Source organism: Malaclemys terrapin, chromosome 4, assembly GCF_027887155.1.
Source record: "Malaclemys terrapin pileata isolate rMalTer1 chromosome 4, rMalTer1.hap1, whole genome shotgun sequence".
NCBI classification, from domain to species: domain Eukaryota; kingdom Metazoa; phylum Chordata; order Testudines; family Emydidae; genus Malaclemys; species Malaclemys terrapin.
In genome coordinates, this window is record NC_071508.1 from 2,305,558 (window position 1) to 2,329,534 (window position 23,977).

The 23,977-nt window shown below is 51.9% G+C and overlaps 1 protein-coding gene across 1 annotated transcript; it reads left to right on the forward strand.

Annotated features, from left to right (window-relative positions):
• The first annotated feature begins 10,589 nt into the window (after positions 1-10,589).
• Positions 10,590-23,295, forward strand: LOC128836234 (serine protease 27-like). Its single transcript, XM_054026302.1, has 6 exons — positions 10,590-10,725; positions 15,728-15,754; positions 16,458-16,623; positions 18,883-19,154; positions 19,958-20,127; positions 20,618-23,295. Exons 1-6 carry the CDS (start codon positions 10,644-10,646, stop codon positions 20,924-20,926), a joined length of 1,026 nt encoding a protein of 341 aa, XP_053882277.1. The 5' UTR covers positions 10,590-10,643; the 3' UTR covers positions 20,927-23,295.
• The last annotated feature ends 682 nt before the right edge of the window (positions 23,296-23,977 follow it).

Sequence of the window (23,977 nt, forward strand, 5' to 3'; positions counted from 1 at the left end):
GCCCCGGGGCTACAGGAACTGGTTACGACCATCCCTGCTACTACCAAGGAATTAAAGAGACACTCTCCTATTTCCCCCGGCAGCACTAATGACTTTACCCTCCCCTCTGGGGCTTTCAGCACAAGATTCCTTCTTGCTGCTAACAAATCCTTGGACAGATTCTGCCACATCAAAAAAACCATTCCCCAGTAGAAACAGTGCAAAATTGTGTGCCACCACTGCAAGTCAGTTCAGCCTGCAAATTGCCAGTTTCCATGTGTACCTTAGCTAAAGGTGCAAGGACTTTGTAACCTCCCACCAGTTCTATCTGCCATTTTTCCTGGTAACAAATCCTCCTGGATCAGATCTCTCCTGACCACAGAAATCTATGCACCAGTCTCTCTCCATCCTTGGAACACTGCATTAAGCTTAACAGCATGCATATGCTCACTGCTTGGTTGTGCAGAAGCAACCTTTACAAATTCTGTGTGGAAAGAGGCAGTAGCCTGGGATATCCCTGTGCCCTGAGAAGCAGCAGCTTCATGTGTTACCTGATGAAATGCACCCTAGAATACTCAAGGAACTGAGTCAGCAGATATCTGAGCCATTAGCAATTATCTTTGAAAGGTCATGGAAGACGGGAGAGATTCCAGAAGACTGGAAAAGGGCAAATCTAGTGCCCATCTATAAAAAGGGAAATAAGGACAACCCAGGGAATTACAGACCAGTCAGTTTAACTTCTGTACCTGGAAAGATAATGGAGCAAATAATTAAGCAATCAATTTGCAAACACCTAGAAGATAATAAGGTGATAAATAACAGTCAGCCTGGATTTGTCAAGAACAAATCATGTCAACCCAACCTGATAACTTTCTGTGACAGGGTAACAAGCCTTGTGGGGAGGGGGGAAGTGGTAGATGTGATATATCTTGACTTTAGTAAAACTTTTGATACTATCTCGCATGACGTTCTCATAAACAAACTAGGGAAATGCAACCTAGATGGAGTTACTATAAGGTGGGTGCAGAACTGGTTGGAAAACCATTCCCAGAGAGCAGTTATCAGTGGTTCACAGTCATGCTGGAAGGTCATAACGAGTGGGGTCCCGCAGGGATCAGTTCTGGGTCAGGCTCTGTTCAATGTCTTCATCAATGATTTAGCTAATGGCACAGAGACGACACTGATAAAGTTTGCAGACGATACCAAGCTGGGAGGGGTTGCAAGTGCTTTGGAGGATAGGATTAACATTCAAAATGATCTGGACAAACTGGAGAAGGAGCATTGCGGAAAGGGATCTGGGGGTCAGAGTGGATCACAAGCTAAATATGAGTCAACAGTGTAACGCTGTTGCAAAAAAAGCAAACATCCTTCTGGGCTGTATTAACAGGAGTGTTGTAAGCAAGACAGGAGAAGTCATTCTTCCGCTCTGCTCCGTGCTGATTAGGCCTCAACTGGAGTATTGTGTCCAGTTCTGGGCGCCACATTTCAGGAAAGATGTGGACAAATTGGAGAAAGTCCAGAGAAGAGCAACAAAAATGATTAAAGGTCTAGAAAACATGACTTATGAGGAAAGATTGAAAAAATTGGGTTTGTTTAGTCTGGAGAAGAGAAGACTGAGAGGGGACATGAGAACAGTTTTCAAGTACATAAAAGGTTATTATAAGGAAAAGGGAGAAAAATTGTTCTTAACCTCTGAGGATAAGACAAGAAGCAATGGGCTTAAATTGCAGCAAGGGCAATTTAGGTTGGACCTTAGGAAAAACTTCCTAACTGTCAGAGTGGTTAAGCACTGGAATAAATTTCCTACGGAGGTTGTGGAATCTCCATCGTTGGGGATTTTTAAGAGCAGGTTGGACAAACACCTGTCAGGGATGGTCTAGATAATACTTAGTCCTGTCTTGAGTGCAGGGGACTGGACTAGACGACCTCTCGAGGTCCCTTCCAGTCCTATGATTCTATGATTCTATAGAGAGGAAATATGATATTTTCTGTCTTATTATCTATCCCTTTCTTAATGATGACCAACGTTCTGTTCACTTTTTTGACTGCCGCTGCACATTGAGTGGATGTTTTCAGAGAACTATCCACAGTGACTCCAAGATCTCTTTCTTAAGTGGTAACAGCTCATTTAGACCCCATCATTTTATATGTATAGTTAGGATTATGTTTTCCAATGTGCATTACTTTGCATTTATCAATACTGAATTTCATCTGCCATTTTGTTGCCCAGTCACCCAGTTTTGTGAGATTCCTTTGTAGCTCTTCACAGTCAGCTCTGGATTTAACTACCTTGAGTAGTTTTGAATCATCTGCAAACTTTGCCGCCTCACTGTTTACCCCTTTTCAGATTAGTTGAATTGTTGGAGTTGAAGAAAAACCTACAATAAATATGGGAGGGGGCGGAGTCAAAATATTAACATTATTCAAATGTTTCAGCCTTTTGATGTGAAATGACTTTTTGTGGTGCAATATCCTTTCAATGGAAGAGCTTGAAGCACCATCAAAATCACAGCGAAATGTTTCATTTGATCCAAAACTCTTTGGTGTCACAAAAATTTTTAAAAAATCATTTTTGCTTCGACCCGAAAAAACAATCCTCCCCCCCCAACCCCCCCCGAGACTTGCCAGTGAGCTGAACAATCCATGATTTGCCCAGCTCTAAAACTGGAGGAATTGTTTCTCTGACCTGTGTTATGCAGGAGTTTAGACTCGATGGGTCCTTCTGCCTTCAGAATCTGTAAATACTAGCGCTCTGCCCTTAGAGATGCTACAGAGGACGTGAGCATTGTAGGCCAAAAGTGAGCTCCTGCTTCCCGCTGTGAGAAAACTCAAGTTCAGCTCAGGCCTAGCTGACAGGAGCTACCTACATGGGGCCTACACGCAAGCCCTGAACCTGTGATAGCAGCAGACTGGACTTGGGTGCAGATCCTAACTCTCCTAACTTCCACTGAAATCAATGGGATTAAGCTCCTGAATACCTTGGAGGATCTGGTCCAGGGGTCAGCAACCTTCGGCTCGCAGCCCATCCAGGTAATCCACTGGTGGGTCATGAGACATTTTGTTTACATTGACCGTCCGCAGGCATGGCCCCCCGCAGCTCCCAGTGGCCGCGGTTCGCCTTTCCCGGCCAATGGAAGCTGTGGGGGGATGTGCCTGCAGACGGTCAATGTAAACAAAATGCCTCACGGCCCGCCAGCGGATTACCCTGATGGGCCGCGTGCCAAAGGTTGCCAACCCCTGATCTGGTCTTTGATGGTGTTGATGGATAGAAGAAAAAAGAGCAGGTTAACCCAGAGGCAGATTGAGTAGATGGAATCCTTTATTGTGATACTTATTCCCCTGGGCCCAATGGTCCAGTAAACACTGGATTAGTTACATTGCATCTTTTTTATTTCAATTAGTATGTAAATGCCTATATCCGCTACAACACCCCAAAAACCCTTCTTAAGTAATAGAAACACCCATACTATGATTATACCCACCCCATTGACTGATTACAGCATTATGCATATTATACACGTGTCTTTACCTTGAAAATACAGTTCTTCGCAGTAATTTGTTGTTACAAATTCCCTTAATCTGCAATTCTCAGGGGAGGGAGGAAGGGGCCGTGACCCAGGACTCACTTAAGTAGCTGGGAAAGGAAGGGAGGAGGAGATAACATTTCTTTACCCAGAAGTATCCTTTAGATCCCCACATTTCTTATGCAGCTGCAACACTTATCAATTCTTAATAAGGAGAAGGGAAGGGAGAGGGGTAACACTTTATCTATTAAGCAAAGGAACTGTGCATTCCTGTGCCTACACCCTGATAACATGCCAGCCCACCAGCGGTTTTCCATGTCTGTTAGTGAACCCTAACATATCCCAACATTGACCTTTCACCCCAACCTGATCTTGGAAGGTTCATAGCTCAACGTCACTATCATTCATGTGCTTTGCTAATGATCCGCGATGCAGCTGCGGTCAACTTCAGACTATGTCTCATATCCTTGTCGAGTGCATGGGGCACATTGCACAGACGCTGAGCGATTCATATGCTAAGACACTTAAGAGAGGGATAATAAGGCCAACCATTAAAGCTGTGATGAACGTAGAGACGGATAAAATATACATATATATTAATATTACAATTCGTTTTGCAATGTGTTTGGAGACTAGCTGTTAACATACGTGCAACAGCCCAGCGTTATAAGATTTAGAAATATGTCTCTTGTGATAAACAAGTAAACTGCAAAGGAACAAGACAAGTTTCAAAGAGTAGAGTTGCACAGGTTTTTTGGTGTTTGTAACAAGGGCAAGAACCGTACTGGTGGATCGAAAGTACTGGGAAGACGTCTTGACACAAACAGCTCATGCTAACAGCCAGAACTTTAATTAGGGTTGTCTGGAATTCCACATGCCGGCAGGGGCCTGTGACCTAATGAAATATGGTCCCGCACATGTAGTAGTTGGCAATCTCTCAGCATTCAAGGGTTTGTCTTCCAAGAAATGATAGCCAATTATCACTGGTGGATTCCTCTAATGAGGCCAATCTGGGATCCACAGATCTTATGACAGATGGGGCAGACGTTTCCCAGTGGAAGGGGCCGATCTGGGTTGTTGAATCAAGCTACGGTGCGTTCTCACCTCCTCTCTCATTTCTCCATTTCCTGAGGTCTTCACTGGTCTCGAAACAGTGGGATCCTTGCCACAAGGCCTTTCTCCATTGAACCGGTCGAGGGCTTGGGTCTCCCATAAGTTTATGAGGATCAGGGCCAGCTCTAGCTTTTTTGCCACCCCAGACAAAAAAAAAAAGTGACAAGACTGCCGAAGCAAAAAAAACGGCAGCCGCAGGGAGTGTGTGGAGGGCGGTCAAGGCGGCTCGCAGGGGGGTGAAGGGCGGCACCCGCCCACTCCCTCCGCCCGTGGGCAGCCAGGTGAGAGGGGCTCCCCCCTCCGGCCTTGGGGTGCCTCTCCCGGCCAGGCAGGCAGAGGCCCCGAGGGCTGCAGGAGGTGCTGGCTCAGCTGCTCCTTTAAAGTCAGTCAGCGCAGCAACGCCTCACGCCGTGAACGTGACCGGAGTGCATGCAGGCGAACGCTGGAATTCAAATCTATGGGATGATGCCACCTTCTCCTCATCCTCCTTCTTCTCTCCCTGTCGTCGATCCATGGATTTTAAGCCCGTAGTTGGACCTCCTGTAAAACAGAAACCATTCAATTTCACCCTGAGACCCCCTTTGTGGAGCCCAGTCACTTGTGTTGACCTGAAGCGTCTTCCAGAAAGGCAGCTGGTCTTGACGCCATCGAAACCTGGAGAATACATCGCTTCCCGTGGGAGTGCGTTTACTTTTCCACCACCCGCACTGACCCGTTCCCAGACAACGAACCAGAGCACGGCAAGTTTAACTGCGTATTATTGGCATTTGGGAGCATTGGATGGATGGATGGATGGATGGATGGATGGATAGAGGGGTGTGTATGGAGGTGGATGGTACATGGACAGGGGTACGGGGGTAGATAGATGGACAGATGGTGGGTGTGACGGGTACCCCCCAGGTGTTCCACCTGGAATTGAGGTATCACTGAACCCTGTGACCCACTAGCCTGGGCTCCCTCTCTCACTGTGCTTCTTTGACAAGTTGCAAAGCCCTCCCAGCCTGCACTCACACCCAGCATTCGCACAGGTAGGGACACACCCAGCTGCAGTTACATGCAGGCTAGGACCCCAAAGCAGTACCGTCCTGCCCTGGTCAAATCTGGCCCGTATATGGGTTTAATACCTGGTCCACCTCTCCCTCAATGTGAAGAGGACCATGCACACTTGTGGTAACCAAGCTGAGATTTTCCCTAGACACTTTCGTCAAACGTACACTGGTTTGGATTAAAACATAAAATAAGGTTATTAACTACAATAGGATAGATTCTAAGTGATGATAAGTGAGAGCGAACAGATCAAAACGGATTGCCTAGTAAATAAACAAAACCGCAAACTGAGCTTAACACACTAGATAGGTAGGATATGAATTAGCAAATTCTCACCCCGAGTGAGAAACAGGCTGGCAGATTTTTAAGGCACAAATTGCCTTGGCTTTGCAGGTTTGGGTTTCCCAAGTTTTCATACACAGGCTAGAATCCCTTTCGCCTCGGAGCATCACTTCCCCCCTCTTCAGTCTTTGTTCCTCAGGTGTTTCCAGGTGTGGTGTTGCAGGGAGACTGAGGGCCCCCCATGATGTCATTTACCCCCTTTGTATCTTCTTCCCACTTGCTGGAAAGCTCTTTTGCTGTGACCTGCGTCAAGCAGTTCCCATTGTGTAGTGCTCTCTCTGAGAGGTTTCTATTGTACACAATTGCTGGGGTAATCACTGTGCCTGTGTGCAGTTCCTCAATAAGCCATTAACCTTGTTTGGCCTTTTTACTGTTGTACCTGAAAAGCAGCTTGTGGGTGTTTTCAACCTCACAACATGTTTCAGTAACACCCACGTAGCCAAACTTCATAACTTCACCTACGACGACAGCACATACAATCTAATGTGTTATTACTGTGTAGCAGATCAAGGCTTTTAGAATGATACCTCACAAGGCAGACTTTGCATAAGGCATATCCCTAATTACATGACAGTGGTGAATATTGGGAGCTCAGGAGGTCACAGTGGGGATAAGGCTGAATGGACAGATATGTATAGGGATAGATGGGGGTACTGGGGATGGATAGATGGATAGGCGAGTGGGCTTTGGTAGGTTAGAGCAGTGGGGGAGCTAGGAGTCAGAACTCCTGGGAGGGAAGTGGGGTCTAGTGGGTTAGAGCAGGGGGGCTGGGAGCCAGGACTCCTGGGTTCTATCCCCAGCTCTGGGAGAAGAGTGGGGTCTAGTGGTCAGAACAGGGGGTGGCTGGGAGCCAGGATTCCTGGGTTCTATCCCCAGATCTGGGAGAGGAGTGGGGTCTAGACAATTAGAGGGGGGAGGGTTGGGAGCCAGGACTCCTGGGTTCTATTCTGGCTTTGGAAGGGAAGTCAGGTTAGGAGTCGGGACTTATGCTGGAAGCTTGCCCCAAAAGAAGGGCCCCTGGATGGAGAGTTTATCCCTCTAATTGGGTGCCTCGCCCTGGTAATTACAGCCTTTCCAGGAAGCTGTTGGGCAAACAAGACCAGCCAGGCAGAATTCCAGCACCCTGGCTCCCCTCTGATCCCCCAGTGAGGCCTTCCCCAACAGATCCACCCCCCCTAGCATCCCTTGGCTCTTTTGCTACCCAGCTGACCCCAACTGCCATGAATGGGGTTTTGGCCTAGGGGATGGTGGGGTTCGTTGAAATCCCTGGCAGGAAATGGCAAGGTTTGCAGCATCTCTAAAGGGTGGGGTCAGGGAGAATTAGCTGGGTTTGTCTCCTCTGGGTCTCATGCAACCCAGCTAGGAAGTGGGAATAGAGCCCAAGAGTCCTGGCTCCCAGCCCCCCGCAGCTCTGACCCACTAGACCCCACTTCCCTCCCACACACAGGGATAGAACCTAGTTGTCTTGGCTCAAAGCTCCCCCTGCTCTAACCCACTAGACCCCACTCCCCTCCAGGAGCTGGGGAATTGCTTTAAAAATATCTCTTCTGTTGTTTGCTGGATAGCTGCTTAGATGTCTGAGGGATGTACATTGAGATATTTCTCAGGAGTAATTGGAAGAGCTCTTTCGACCAAGTGATACTTGTGTGTTTAGTTAAATACCTAGCAGAGGACCTCACCCTCCCTGATTGAACTAACCTCGTTATCTCCAGACTGATTCTGGGCTGCATATTTATACCTGCCTCTGGAAATTTCCATTACATGCGTCTGACGAAGTGGGTATTCACCCACGAAAGCTTATGCTTCAATACATCTGTTAGTCTTAAAGGTGCCACAGGTCTCTCTGTTGCTAGTTAAATACCTGTTAATAAAAACAACTGGGCATTTTAAACAGTCTGAAAAAAAATCAGTTCTCCTCTAACTTAACTGGGTTTCATATCCTTTGTTCCTGCAAGACTGCAACCCTGTCAGGTTTCCTGTCTTTCACAGAGACTTCCAAATAACCTGCAAGAGTAATCCTGGATTATTGTTACTGCAGAGTACCAGAGTATTATACTGCACGAAAAAATATTATGCTATTCTACAGTAATAACAATAGCAATAATACAGTTAGAGCATTAGTACTGCAAGAAAGTACTCTGGTATTTTTGCAGTAATAATAGTAATAATAGATTTAGTACTACATGAAAGTACTCTGGTATTGTCCAGAATGAATATCATTAGACTATTAGTACTGCACAAAGGTACTCTGGTGTTTTCCAATAATAATACAGATAGACTATTAGTAGTGCGCAAAGGCATTCTGGTATTCTCATACTGTTGGTACTGCATAAAAATACTCTCACTGGAGAATAACTGTAAAATACTAAAGGACTTTTGTATCCCTGTTAAGAATATTAAAGTAAGAGTGAGTTTACTGAAGTATTGCTGTAAAGTAGCAGAGCACAGTTTTACAGTACTAACGCTTTACCTGGAATATTACTGTAGTATAACAGTACTTATAATAATGCAACTGGAATATTACTTAAAAATACCAGCGGATTATCTATAACCCTATTAAGAGAAATCCAGCACCAGTGGACTTACTGGTGTTCAGTTATAAAATATCTGAGTCTTTTGTTTCTATGACAAGTACTACAGCTCTTGTGATTCTCCTTTTATGAGTACTACACTAAAGAGTGAGTTTTCTGGAAGTATTGCCTGCATATATTTGTACAGTATCAATAATTTTATTGGACCATTATGGTAGAATACTAAGGTAGATTTTATAGCCTTATTAAGAGGCCTAAGGTGTTTAGCTGAGCATTGTCATAGCATACCAGAGTGATAATATGTATGGTATTAGTATGCATTCTAGTAATGTAACTAGAATATTTCTTATAGAATACCAAAGTATTTTATGCCCTATTAAGTGCACCATGCTGATAGTGAAATTAATAGTGGAATACCAGAGTATTATTGTTCAGTACTATAATAAAGTAATTGGAGTACTGCTCTACAGTACCAGATTGTCTTTAGAGAACCTATAAAGAATACTACAATATCACTGAGCTTTTGTATGGTACCAGTAATCTAACTGGGTATTAAAAGAGTACTTTTGCATGGTACTACAATAACTGGACTATTACTCAGGAATACTGAAGTATATTTTGTAGTCCTATTAAGATTGCTACCAAACTAGTCATCTTACTGGAGGATTACTTTAAAATATCAGAGTATTGTACCTTTTCTGGCCCTGATTATAATACTGGACTGAAGCATACCAGAGTACATTTAAAGATCTAAGAATATTTCAGTACCAGTGAGCTTTCTGGGGTATTACTATAAAATACTAGAGTACACTTTGTAGCCCTATGAGAAGTACCACAGTCCTGGAGATATTACTGGAATATTACTGTAGAATACCAGAATACCTTTTGCAGCTCTGTTTAGTATTATTCTACCAGTGAGATTGCTGGACTAGTAGTATAATATACCAGAGTATCTTTCATGGCTGTGTTAAGAGTACCAAACTCCTGGTAATCTTATTACTTAAAATACCAACGTACTTTGTAGAGACCTATAAACAGTGAAAATACTAATGATCTTACTGGAGTATTCCCATAGAATACAAGAGTACCTTTTGCACCTCTATTGAATATTACTGTATCAGTGAGCGTGCTGGAGTATTACCACAGAATACCAGAGTACTTTTTGTAGTCCTTTTAAGGCTACAATAATATAGGTGATCTAACTAGAGTATTAAAGTAAAACACCAGAATACCAACTGTAGTTCTCCTAAGAGTGCCACAGTTCTGGTTATCTTACTGGAGTATTACAGCACAATAGCAAGGAATTCTTGGTATCTCTATTAAGACCATTTATGTTATCAGTGAGCTTGTTAGGCTATTACTCCGACATACCAGAGCACCTTCGGTAGTCATAATTAGAATACCATAGTGTTAGTATTCTTACTGGAATAGTACTGTAAAATACCAGAATACCTTTTGTAATCTTAATACCACAGTACTAATATTCTTCCTGGAGTACTACTGTAAAAATACCAGAGTACCTTTTGCAGCTCCATCTCATATCACCACACCAGTGAGCTTGCAGGAGCATTACTGTGCTATACCAGAACACCTTCTTTAATACAATAAAATAATAAATAATAATAAATAGTAATTAATACTATCACAGTACTTGTATTCTTACTGGAGTATTACTGTGAAGAACCTCAGCACCTTTTTGCAGCTCCATTTATTAATACTGCACCAGAGGGCCGTGTTATTATTGGCAAGGCATTGCCTGAACCCACAAACTGGGGTCACCCTGGGGTGCCAGCAGCAGCAAAGGAGGGAGTCCAGGGAAGGGGGGCTCCAGAGGAAGGGGGAGGAGCAAGAGAGGAGAATTGAGGGAACAACTGCTGCACATCTGGCAAGCGGCAACAGGGATGCTTGGGAAGAAGGAGGGACATGTGCCAACGTCTGCTGAACCTGTTGGTCAACATTCTAGGCAGACTAACTGGCTGGATATAAACCGCGTTGGGGTGCACATCCTTTCCTGGCTGGGTGCATCGCCCGGTAGCCTGGCTGCCTCTCTCTCTGGGAGCTTTGGAATCCCCTTTGGGTTTAGTGATTGGTGCCTCTAACGAGCAGTATGGAGGAGCGGCAAACCAAGGCCAGCGGGCTGAGCTGGGCAAGGAGAATGGGGTCCCTGATCCTGCACATTGTGCTGATGGGTAAGAGAGTCCATCTGTCTGAGTGATCTGCTTACAGAGAGGGAGTGGGGAGGAGAGAAGCAGGACTCCTGGGTTCTATCTGCCACTCTGGGAGAGGAGTCGAGTCGGGTCTAGTGGGCTGGAGCGGGGGAGCCAGGACTCCTGGGTTCTACCCCTAGCTCTGGGAGGGGAATCTCATGGGCTAGAATTGGGCGGCTGGGAGCCAGGATTCCTGGGTTCTATCCCTGGCTCTGGGAAGGGGAGTGGGGTCTAGTGGTTAGAGCAGGCGGGGGGGGCTGGGAGGCAGGACTCCTGGGTTCCATTCATAGTTCTGTGAGTCAAGGGTGGGATGTGTCCATTTTATCTAAAGTATTCCCTGCACTGTGGCAAATCTGCAGCTTCCTATTAATTGTTGTTGCTGGTGGAGTTGGTCTAATTAACTTACTGCCTTGGCTGAGGGCTAGAGAGACAGGGGCCTGGCAATTCTGTTATCCTTCTTCTGACTCTGGGTCAGCATCAATCACTGGTTGCAAAATTGCCATCAATTTGCAGGGTCTGGGTTGTTCAAATGTTTTGGTCAAAAAACTGCAAAATTCTGGGTCAAGTAATTTGTGATGGAAAAATCCATGCTTAAAAAAAACTTGTGATCCCAAAATTGCCAAGGTCTGGGTTAAAAAATGCCAAATTCTGGGCAGAAAAAATATTTCCGGAGGAAAAAAAACAGAAAAATCTGTGTAAAAAAATATTTTAAAATGCAAAAATCTGGGTTGAAAGATATTTTCGGAGGGGCAAACATTTGCCCAGAAATACTAAAATTTGGATAACAACAATTGGGATTGAAAGGGGAACTGGTCAAAAAAGATTGGTGGTTTGGGGAAAAAGCAGTAATTTGTCTAAAAAAAACCTACTAAACTCTGGGTCAAACATTTTGGGGTCAAATGTTTGAGTTGAAAATGTAGCTGGATCCAAAAATGCCATCCCCTGGGCAAAAAAGGGATTTTGTGCAAACATGCAACATGCTTTTGGTTAAAATAATGCAAAAAAAAAAGTGTATTTTTTTATTTTGGCACAAAAATGGGTTCAATTGTAAGAACTGTCCTAAATCTGTATCCATAGCAAGCGTGCTCCAGCGTGGCTCTTTTCATACACCATCGAAATCATTTCGTTATTTCTCTGGCCTGTTTCACCTTTTGCTAGCAACCTTCATATTGCGTTTCAAGTCCCCCCTTGTCTATGCAACTCCTCCCTAGTTAGAATCACCTGCAGATTTAAGTCAGACTCTGGTTAAATGCAAACGCTGTGCAGCTGTTTCCCAGTTGCTCCACCCCAGAGGTGGCTGCATTGCGGCCCCGGGCCAGCCATCCTTTGGGCCTGTTCCCCAGATGCCCTGCCCGAGATGTGGCTGTCTTTCTCTCAATGTCTGCGTACCCCTCCCCCCATATTTTAAGCCTCTCTCCTAATCAAATCAAGCAGCTGGCACAAACTTTTTAATCCCGTCACATCGGGCACGGCACAGACACCCAAGAAGAGATAGTCCCTGCTACAAGCAAAGGACAAGCTACACAGAATCATGCTCCCCATTTTATAGAGGGGGAAACTGAGTCCCAGAGCAAAGCATGGACTTACCCACAGGGAATCTTTAGCAAAACGGGGAATAGAATCCAGGAGTCCTGGCTCCCAGCCCCCACTGTTCTAACCCACTAGACCCAGGGATAGAACCCAGGAGTCCTGGCTCCCAGCCCCGTCCCCCACCCCTGCTCTGACCACTAGACCCCACTCCTCTCCCCGAGCTGGGGATTGAATCCAGGAGTCCTGACTCACAGCTCCCCCTGCTTTAACCACTAGCCCCCACTTCTCTCCCAGAACTGGGGAGAGAACCCAGGAGTCCTGGCTCTCAGCCCCCACTGTTCTAACCCACTAGACCCAGGGATAGAACCAGGAGTCCTGGCTCCCAACTCCCCCTGCTCTAACCACCAGCCCCCACTTCCCTCCCAGAGCTGGGGAGAGAACCCAGGAGTCTTGCCTCTCTCCTGAAGTGCTCCAGAATTATGTGAGGGGAGAAAGTTATCCCGTTGGTCTCTCCTCCATGTCCCTCAGCCAATGCCCGACCTGCCCACACACTCCAACCGAGCCGTGCCAGGCGAACAGCTCTGCCCGCCGGGACCCCAGCGAGGCCAGGCCTGGAAGATAAGGTGGGCACCGTCTTCCCGAGCGCTCATCCCCTGGCCCCGGGTGCAACCAGCCAGCAGAACTCCATGCCTCAGGGGGAGTTCTACAGCTGGGCTGTTTAATTGGCTAATGAGGGACCGCTGTAATTCTTAACGAGCCACTGCCCGGGCAAGCCTGGCAAAAGGCAACATCATTCATGTGGGCCGTGTGGCTGGAGTAATTGGGTCTCAGGGCGCTGGCATCTGGCTTACACAATGCCAAGGAGTGGGAGGGAGGAGACTTGATGACATGATAGATGGGGGGCAGAGATGGGGGCGGGATACCAGGGTAGATGGGCCGCTGGGTCTGACCTGGGGTGACAGGGGTGGGGGTGGGATCCAGGGTAGATGGGCCAATGGGTCTGATCCAGGGTGACAGGAGTGGAGGCGGGATCCAGGGTAGATGGGCCTATGGGTCTGATCCGGGGTGACAGGGATGGGGGCGGGATCCAGGGTAGATGGGCCTATGGGTCTGATCCGGGGTGACGGGGATGGGGGCGGGATCCAGGATAGATGGGCCTATGGGTCTGATCCGGGGTGACAGGGATGGGGGCGGGATACCAGGGTAGATGGGCCTATGGGTCTGATCCAGGGTGACAGGGATGGGGGCGGGATCCAGGGTAGATGGGCCTATGGGTCTGATCCGGGGTGACAGGGATGGGGGCGGGATACCAAGGTAGATGGGCCTATGGGTCTGACCTGGGATGACAGGGATGGGGGCGGGATACCAGGGTAGATGGCCCTATGGGTCTGATCCAGGGTGACAGGGATGGGGGCGGGATACCAGGGTAGATGGGCCTATGGGTCTGACCCGGGGTGGCAGGGATGGGGGCGAGATACCAGGGTAGATGGGCCTATGGGTCTGATCCGGGGTGACAGGGGTGGGGGCGGGATCCAGGGTAGATGGCCCTATGGGTCTGATCCAGGCTGACAGGGGTGGGGGCGGGATACCAGGGTAGATGGGCCTATGGGTCTGATCCAGGGTGACAGGGATGGGGGCGGGATCCAGGGTAGATGGGCCTATGGGTCTGATCCGGGGTGACAGGGATGGGGGCGGGATACCAAGGTAGATGGGCCTATGGGTCTGACCTGGGATGACAGGGATGGGGGCGGGATACCAGGGTAGATGGCCCTATGGGTCTGATCCAGGGTGACAGGGATGGGGGCGGGATACCAGGGTAGATGGGCCTATGGGTCTGACCCGGGGTGGCAGGGATGGGGGCGAGATACCAGGGTAGATGGGCCTATGGGTCTGATCCGGGGTGACAGGGGTGGGGGCGGGATCCAGGGTAGATGGCCCTATGGGTCTGATCCAGGCTGACAGGGGTGGGGGCGGGATACCAGGGTAGATGGGCCTCTGGGTCTGATCCGGGGTGACGGGGATGGGGGCGGGATACCAGGGTAGATGGGCCTATGGGTCTGATCCGGGGTGACAGGGATGGGGGCGGGATACCAGGGTAGATGGGCCTACGGGGCTAATACGGGGCACCAGGAAGGATTAAGGATGCCGGGGTGTGGCTAGCCCAAAGATGCTGGGCCGGGCCTGTCACTAGACCTGTTATGACACGAAGGCAGAACCGCATTCCACGGTGCTGGAGCTCCCTGCCCCTATCCTTCACTTCCTTCTCCCTAATCCCGGGTAATCGCCACCCCGTAATTAAACATGGGAACATGAAGCCAGCTGTGATGCACCTGCTCGGATCCCATCCCGGCCCTGGAATGTGGATCTGCCTCTGGGAGCAGCCGGGGAACAGCCCTAGGGCCGAGACCCTCAATCCCAGGACCGTCACAGTGGGGTGAACCCAAGGCAGGGAGCTGCTCGGAGTGTGACCAACATAGTGGGGCTGTCTGAGTCTGCCGGGAGCCTGAGCCGATTGCTCGGAAAGGTGTGAACCACCCTGATTAAAACCAACACTGCCTGAGTCTTCAGAGAGCCTGAACCGATTGCTCCGAGAAGCCCAAATCAGAGCTGGGTGGGAAACAGTTTCCTGCCCCTCAAATATTTTCCAAAAAATTTTCCCAGCTGAAACGTCAAAACCCTGACGATATTAAGGAACTGAAAAAAATATTTTTCATATTGGGTCAATCAAAAAGTTTCTTTTTGATTTCCACTTTTTTCTGAACTTTTTTTCTTCCCCTCTCCTTCCCCCCAGCTCATTTCCTTACATTTCAAAAATCAAAATCTGTCTGAGGCAGGAATTTTTCTGTCAAAAAATGTCCAAATCAAACTTTTTGGCCGGTTCAAAAGACTTTTTTTTTCCCCCCTCAGCTTTTTCTCAGCTGGGGAAATTTGGCCAGACACTTCTGGTGTGGGACAGCTGGAGAACAGCCACACACAACACTGCACAGGAATGGCTTGCCCGGTGCTGAGATGCAGACACTTCTGGTGTGGGGCAGCTGGAGAACAGCCACACACAACACTGCACAGGAATGGCTTGCCCGGTGCTGAGATGCAGACACTTCTGGTGTGGGGCAGCTGGAGAACAGCCACACACAACACTGCACAGGAATGGCTTGCCCGGTGCTGAGATGCAGACACTTCTGGTGTGGGGCAGCTGGAGAACAGCCACACACAACACTGCACAGGAATGGCTTGCCCGGTGCTAAGATGCAGTCACTTCTGGTGTGGGGCAGCTGAAGAACAGCCACACACAACACTGCCCAGGAATGGCTTGCCCGGTGCTGAGATGTAGCCACCTCTGGGGTGGAATTGGGTAGCGTAGCTGGTCTCTCTGCTGCCCCCTGGTGGTGGACGGGAGAAAGGGCCCTAGTGGAATCACTATTGAGGCTGCTGACTCTGTCTTTTTGCATTTCAGGTGCCCAGCAGAGCGAGGCAAACGGAGGTGAGTCTTGAACCACTCTCAGCAATGCCCACGCCTGGTGCCAGCCCCCCAACAGCAGGGTGGCCAGGTGTCCGGTTTTCGACTGGAACGCCCGGTCAAAAAGGGACCCTGGTGGCTCCGGTCGGCACTGCTGACCAGGCCATTAAAAGTCTGGTCAGTGGCCCAGCGGGGCTAAGGCAGGCTAGTCCCTGGGCCGCTGACCGGGAGCCGCCCGAGGTAAGCCAGTGCCTCAACCCCGAGTCCCAACCCCCTGCCCCAGCCCTGAGCCCCCCCCCAAACCCAGAGCCCCCTCCTGCACCCCAAAACCCTCAGCCTCAGCCTCACACCAGAGCCCGCACCCCCAGTCCAGAGCCCTCGCCTCCACCTGCATCCCAACCCCCTGCTTCAACCCGCAGCTCCCTCTCACACCCTAAACCCCACCCTGGAGCCCACACCCCCAGTTAGAGCCCTCCCCCCACACACACTCCAACCCCCTTTCCCAGCCCAGTGAAAGTTGAGTGAGGGTTAGGGCGAGCGAGCCACTGGGGGAGGGTGAATGTAGTGAGTGGGGGCGGGGCCTCGGGTTAGAGGTGTAGCCTCTGGGAAGGGGCAGGGTTAAGGTGTTTGGTTTTGTGCAATTAGAAAGTTGGCGACCCTACCTAAGAGACCCCAGGGCCAAGCCGATCTCAGCCAGGATCCGACCTTCTGTCCCCTTTCTCGGCAGTCTGCGGGAAGCCTCAGTTGAACCTGAACCGGCTTGTGAAGGGGCAGGACACGGTGCCGGGAGAGTTCCCCTGGCAGGCCAGCATCCAGTGGAAAGGAGTTCACATGTGCGGGGGGTCCCTGATCAACAACGAATGGGTGGTGACGGCCGCTCATTGCTTCTACCAGTGAGTCCAGGGGTTCTCCAGCCCCAGCTCTGCCGGTGCCCCTCACTCCCGACCCACAGCCCCTGGCCAGCCCAGCCCTGCCCCCCACAGCTCTGCCGGTGCCCCTCACTCCCGACCCGCAGCCCCTGCCAGCCCGGCCCTGCCCCCCCAGCTCTGCCGGTGCCCCTCACTCCCGACCCGCAGCCCCTGCCAGCCCAGCCCTGCCCCCCCCCCAGCTCTGCCGTTGCCCCCCACTCCCGACCCGCAGCCCCTGCCAGCCCAGTCCTGCCCACCCCCAGCTCTGCCGGTGCCCCTCACTCCCGACCCGCAGCCCCTGCCAGCCCAGCCCTGCCCCCCCCCAGCTCTGCCGGTGCCCCCCACTCCCGACCCGCAGCCCCTGCCAGCCCAGCCCTGCTCGCCCCCAGCTCTGCCGGTGCCCCTCACTCCCGACCCACAGCCCCTGCTAGCCCAGCCCTGCCCCCCCAGCTCTGCCGGTGCCCCTCACTCCCGACCCACAGCCCCTGCCAGCCCAGCCCTGCCCCCCCAGCTCTGCCGGTGCCCCTCACTCCCGACCCACAGCCCCTGCCAGCCCAGCCCTGCCCCCTCAGCTCTGCCGGTGCCCCTCACTCCCGACCCGCAGCCCCTGCCCACCCCCAGCTCTGCCGGTGCCCCTCACTCCCGACCCGCAGCCCCTGCCAGCCCAGCCCTGCCCACCCCCAGCTCTGCCGGTGCCCCTCACTCCCGACCCGCAGCCCCTGCCAGCCCAGCCCTGCCCATCCCCAGCTCTGCCGGTGCCCCTCACTCCTGACCCGCAGCCCCTGCCAGCCCAGCCCTGCCCCCCCCAGCTCTGCCGGTGCCCCTCACTCCCGACCCGCAGCCCCTGCCAGCCCAGCCCTGCCCACCCCCAGCTCTGCCGGTGCCCCTCACTCCCGACCCGCAGCCCCTGCCAGCCCAGCCCTGCCCCCCCCAGCTCTGCCGGTGCCCCTCACTCCCGACCCGCAGCCCCTGCTAGCCCAGCCCTGCCCCCCCCAGCTCTGCCGGTGCCCCTCACTCCCGACCCGCAGGCCCTGCCAGCCCAGCCCTGCCCCCCGCCCCAGCTCTGCCGGTGCCCCTCACTCCCGACCCGCAGCCCCTGCCAGCCCAGCCCTGCCCCCCCGCAGCTCTGCCGGTGCCCCTCACTCCCGACCCGCAGGCCCTGCCAGCCCAGCCCTGCCCACCCCCAGCTCTGCCGGTGCCCCTCACTCCCGACCCGCAGCCCCTGCCAGCCCAGCCCTGCCCCCCCCAGCTCTGCCGGTGCCCCTCACTCCCGACCCGCAGCCCCTGCTAGCCCAGCCCTGCCCCCCCCAGCTCTGCCGGTGCCCCTCACTCCCGACCCGCAGGCCCTGCCAGCCCAGCCCTGCCCCCCGCCCCAGCTCTGCCGGTGCCCCTCACTCCCGACCCGCAGCCCCTGCCAGCCCAGCCCTGCCCCCCCGCAGCTCTGCCGGTGCCCCTCACTCCCGACCCGCAGGCCCTGCCAGCCCAGCCCTGCCCACCCCCAGCTCTGCCGGTGCCCCTCACTCCCGACCCGCAGCCCCTGCCAGCCCAGCCCTGCCCACCCCCAGCTCTGCCGGTGCCCCTCACTCCCGACCCGCAGCCCCTGCCAGTCCAGCCCTGCCCCCCCCAGCTCTGCCGGTGCCCCTCACTCCCGACTCGCAGCCCCTGCCAGCCCTGACCCCCCCAGCTCTGCCGGTGCCCCTCACTCCCGACCCGCAGCCCCTGCCAGCCCAGCCCTGCCCACCCCCAGCTCTGCCGGTGCCCCTCACTCCCGACCCGCAGCCCCTGCCAGCCCAGCCCTGCCCACCCCCAGCTCTGCCGGTGCCCCTCACTCCCGACCCGCAGCCCCTGCCAGCCCAGCCCTGCCCCCCCAGCTCTGCCGGTGCCCCTCACTCCCGACTCGCAGCCCCTGCCAGCCCTGACCCCCCCAGCTCTGCCGGTGCCCCTCACTCCCGACCCGCAGCCCCTGCTAGCCCAGCCCTGCCCCCCCGCCCCAGCTCTGCCGGTGCCCCTCACTCCCGACCCGCAGCCCCCTGCTAGCCCAGCCCTGCCCCCCCCCAGCTCTGCAGGTGCCCCTCACTCCCGACCCGCAGCCCCTGCCAGCCCAGCCCTGCCCCCCCCAGCTCTGCCGGTGCCCCTCACTCCCGACCCGCAGCCCCTGCCAGCCCAGCCCTGCCCCCCGCCCCAGCTCTGCCGGTGCCCCTCACTCCTGCCCTGTCACTGATGCGTTTCTCTGCCCCCAACCAGGGTCCGGAACCTGACCCAGTACCGGGTGGTGCTGGGGGCCCATCAACTGCTGAAGCCAAGCCCCAACGCGTGCGCCTGCCCGGTCCAGCGCATCATTGCCAACCCCCGCTATGCCGGGCAGACCACGAGCGGAGACATCGCCCTGATCCAGCTGGCCAGGCCGGTGAATTTCACTGACTACATCCTGCCCATCTGCCTCCCAGATGTCTCCGTCAACTTCCCCCCAGGCAAAGTCTGCTGGGTGACCGGCTGGGGCCACGTGCGCTCCTGGGGTAGGTCAGGATGGGACACCCGGGGTGGGGATGGGTCCTTGGGGTAGGTCTAGGGGAATGCGGGTCCAGAGAATGGGAAGGAGTGAGGTCTGGCAGGGGTCAGGCGATCTGGAGTACTAGTAATGGGTGAAAGAAAGAAAGAAAGAAAGAAAGAAAGAAAGAAAGAAAGAAATTAAATGAAATAAAAAGAGCAAGTCTGACCCCTAGTGTTAAAGGAGGGGACAAAGAGTGAATTGACGCATTAAAAAAAAAGAAAAGGAAGGAAGAGGCCTAACGTTAAGGGTGGGACGCACCGAGAGAAGGACAGAGTGTAAAAATGAAAGAATGAGCCCTCGAGTTAAAGACAGGGGGCATGGCAGAGAAAGAGAGAATGAGACAATGAATGAAAGAGTGAAAAAAGCCTTGGACTTAACGGGAGGGCAGAGAGAGAACAAAAGAATGAGAACCCTGTGGTTGCAGGAGGGATAGAGAGAGAAGGGAAGAACAAGGAAATGAAGGAAAGAAAGAAATGAACTGTAGAGTAGGAAGAAAGGGAATGGGGGAATGGGGAAAAGAAAGAAAAGGGGAATGGATAAGAAAGAAAGAACTCCTGCGTTAGAAGGGGCTTAGAAAGATCAAATGAGGAAATGAATGGAAGGAAGCGTGGAAGAGCCGTGGATTTAATGGGTGAGCTGCGGGAGAAGGAACGCCGGAGCAGACAACGGCAGAACGGCAGGGTGCTCTGGGAAGGGTAGTTCAGCGCTGCCCCCCAGGGGCCAGGCTCAGCCCAGCGCCTCACCACCAGCTCTTGCTACCCCTTGCAGTGGACCTGCCCTCCCCGCAGACCCTGCAGAAGCTGCAAGTCCCCATCATCGACTCCAAGACGTGCAGGAACCTGTACCTCACCAACATGCACAACAGGCCACCGAACAGGAATATCCAGGATGACATGATCTGTGCCGGTTACGCCGAGGGCATGAGGGATGCCTGCAATGTGAGAGCCCCCAGCCAGAGAACCCAGGAGTCCTGGCTCCCAGCCCCCCCTGCTCTAACCACCAGACCCCACTCCCCTTCCAGAGCCAGGGAGAGAACCCAGAAGTCCTGGCTGTCAGCCCAGGGAGCAGGCTGAGGGAATGGGGGTGTGTATAGGCCCAGGGTCCCATCACAGAGCAGGTCACAGCTACTAGACAGTGCCTGGGTTCTGTGCAAGCAATCCCTTTGCAGCATCACAGGGCAACTGTTATCCACCTGCCAAGCCCCACCCCAGAAGTGGCTGCATTTTAGTACTAGGCCAGCCATCCCTTTGTAGCACTGCTGTGTGTATCCAGTTGCCCCACCCCAGAGGTGGCTGCATTTCAGAGCTGCCACCTGCAGAGACCCTCCTGACCGAGATCAGGGCCCCATTGTGATTAAGGAAGTCTGTGGCATAGCTCAGAATAGACCCCTAGCCCCTGCACTAACCCTTCTCTCTCTCGGCTCCTTAGGGTGACTCTGGTGGCCCTATGGCGTGCATTGTGGGTGATGTCTGGGTGCTGGCCGGAATTGTCAGCTGGGGCGAAGGCTGCGCCATCAAAAACCGCCCTGGAGTGTACAGTCGCCTCACCTCCTACCAAAGCTGGATCCGGGAATATATCCCCAGTCTAGAGTTCGTCAAGGAGCCCAAAGGCCGGGAATCCCGTGCTGTGGCAGGCATCAAGGGGCAAAAGCACCCTGGCGCTGGCTGGCCCAGCCAGGCTGCCTCTGTCGTTGCCAGCACCCTGCTGCTCTTTGCCTGCCTTCTGCATCTGATTTAAAACCAAGGTGGGTGGACAGAGGAAAAGAGAGAATTCCCCCACTCTTCTGTCAAGCTACAAGGAAAAGGAAGAAGGAATCTATATCTCTGGTCCAGTCTCCCCAGTGTTGGCTACCTAAAGGCCCTGGGTTTTAGCATTTGGGAAAATATTTTAAACATTTAAAAACTAAGGAAATTCCCAGACAAAAAACTTTGTGAAACACTATAAATGTGTGTACATTCCTCTGCAACTACAGCAAGGGTGCCATAGTCACGAGGGGATCAACCAGTTGTTCTGGGTCTCTATCTTCGTGTATATATTTAGGACTAGGGAGTTTAAGATGGAACAAAACAACTTTTGCTGATCATTTCATAAATACGTGGGGCCCGGCAATCAGCATCTGTTTTTGCAAGGCGGGTGAGATAACTTCGGAGGTTTTGGCTGAGGGTGAAGCTAATCAAAAATGTTTTGAATGTTGCTAATTTGACAACAACATGTCAACATTTCAGATTTTGACCAGGAAACGATTGATAAGTATTAATGCCATCGGACAAGGCCCGGGGAAGACCTCATCTGGACTCCTGTGCTCAGTTCTGGGCACCCGAGTTAAAGAAAGTGGGACTCAGAGTTGGATAGGTGCAGAAAAGGTCTTCAAAGACGATCAGGGGATTGGGAAGCCGATCTTCTTAGAAGAGACTCAGAGAGATTAGCTTTTTTCACCTAAAAAAACAAAGACTGAGAGGGGAACTGAGTTTGTAAATGTAGAAAATTTGAAAATTGCAAATTTAGATGAGGAAAATAATAGGAAAAATACTGACATAAATAAATAAAAATGTTTTCAATTCTCCTCTTCCACCACCACCGTCTTTTGAGCAGCCATCTGGGTTACAAACCATAAGAATAGGCATTTTGTTTCCTGTTATGGCCAATTTGAAGTGGAAGTCTCTTTCCCTGGGTTGAATGACCCCCTATATAAATTTGAGAGGATATTTGTTGGATTATATTTACAATGGATTAATTGATGGCATTTCTCACATGAACTAGATCTAAAAATCATAAAACACAGATATTTAAGTACTGAGATAATCTGTGTAGCTTTATGGTGTTTCCACTGCAAACTGTGAATGCTCTAGAGCTCATATGTTTTGATATAAAGGAGTAGTCCGGTAGCTGGACACAACATTGATGGATAAATAGAGGTGTGTTGATAAACATGCCAGAATTACGGGTATTTGTGGAAATGGTTTGAGTTTCCCAGTATTTCAAACATTTAACTTTATTGTGATTTTAAATATTTCAGGCTTTGCAGATGTTTTGTAAGTGAATTGGTTACGGCTTTAACAAAGTTTTTTGTCTGGGAATTTCCTTAGTTTTTGTAATCTACAAAAACTTGATGTCGTTGGTTATTATTTTTCTTCTGATCGAGCGTCTGTTTCGCTATCAGAGATGCAGTAGCTTGTTTCACTCACACACAAGATAATGCAGCATTCCCATATATTGCCACTGGAGCGTATGACTTCTTTGGTCAAGAGATGGTTAGCAGATGGAGGCTGCAAACTCCACCGACTGTGCCAGTGGGGAAACGTAACCTTCTCAACCGCTGTTAATAGACTCCTTCGACCTAGCTGCTTAGACAGGGCATCGTGACTCTGCCGGCAGAATTGCTGGGACCCTTGGGCCAGAGAGATTAGTCTCAGGGAGTTTGCATTCTTAAATGAAGTTTATAAACTCTGCGTCCTTGGGTTGACATTCTCAGAAGGTTCCAAACGTGGCAGGCGATAACAGGGACAAATGAGTCTCCCCTCAGTGAGTGCCAATCCAGATTCTTCTCACCACTTGTTTAACGAAGGCCCAGATCCTCCAGGGAGCTGAATTTCACTGGGAGCTAGGCACCTAGATACCTTTTCAGGATCTGGGCCGAGAAGTGTGAGCTGAACACCAGAGAAGCCAATGGCTCCTTACCGTTGATTGGGTCTCCAGCTCCACTAAGGGGTGGACAACGGAATTGTCTCAGTCTGCAGCAAGGGTTGGATATCAGGAAAAACTTTCCAGATCTAAGGCTAGTTCAGGGCCAGGACGGGCTCCCTGGGGAGGTGGTGGAGGCCCCATCGCTGGAGGTTTTTAAGAACAGGTTGGGCAAACACCTCTCAGGGAGGGTCTAGGTTGACTTGGCCCTGCCTCAGCGTGGTGGGACTGTACGAGACGACCTCTTGCGACCCCCGTCCCGCCCGCCGCTTCTGTGATAGGCACCTCCCGCCAAGTGAATTGTTCGTAGAGAGGAGCTGGGTTGTTTCTCCACCCTGGGAGTCCACCTCCGAGCCACCAGCCGCGGCTTGCAGGCCTTTTATGTTGTTTAATGTGTCCAACGTGCATTCTGGATACGCTCAGGCCTGGATTCTTCTTTCTAAGCCAATAAACTCCTTCCAATCCAAATGCAGCCTCTTGGAGCTAATAAGCGACGGAAATAAAGTGCAGCTGGGAGGCCTCTGTTCCAGACATTCGGGAGAAGGGGGGGGGGGGCGGGATTCCTGCTTTGTTTTTTGGGGGCTGCCCTTAAAACTGGTCCAATTTGCACAGTAGCTGCAACTCAGAGCAAGCAGAGACGGGCCGTGCAACACAGCCTAGGTGGGGCGTCTCCGTTGGGGAGCAGACGGGCCGGGGACGATCCTGCCCCGGGCGGGGATGGGGGCTGGGGGAGGTGGGCCATCTTTATGGGAGCTGGGGGACAAGCTGAAGGCCTCGTTCTAGGGCTGGCCTGATGTTCCCTTCCTGGAGAAGGGAATTCAGAATCCCCTGGGTGCCGGCCAGTTCCCTGCTGCTGATCCAGGTGGGGGATGCAAAGCGGAACACGTGCAGCTGTGCACATCTGGATGTGAGCCACAGACATGTCTCCCCCCGCTCTCCCTGCAAGGCCCGGAGGTGCTGGAAGGGAGGCAGAGGGGCGGGGGTGGGCTGGTTCAGACAGGACCCCGCTGGGTTACTTCCAGCCCTGGGTGAGCTTGCGGCTCCAGCCAGATGCTGCCTGCTCCCAGGGTTGAGCTGAAGGCTATATTAAAACCAGAGGAAGTTTAA

Bases quoted from the DNA above. Each gene is read 5' to 3' on its own strand.
- LOC128836234 (XM_054026302.1), top strand. From the start codon at position 10,644: ATGGAGGAGCGGCAAACCAAGGCCAGCGGGCTGAGCTGGGCAAGGAGA. The intron at 19,155-19,957 runs GTAGGTCAGGAT...TACCCCTTGCAG, and splicing joins GGGCCACGTGCGCTCCTGGG to TGGACCTGCCCTCCCCGCAG. The intron at 20,128-20,617 runs GTGAGAGCCCCC...TCGGCTCCTTAG, and splicing joins GCATGAGGGATGCCTGCAAT to GGTGACTCTGGTGGCCCTAT.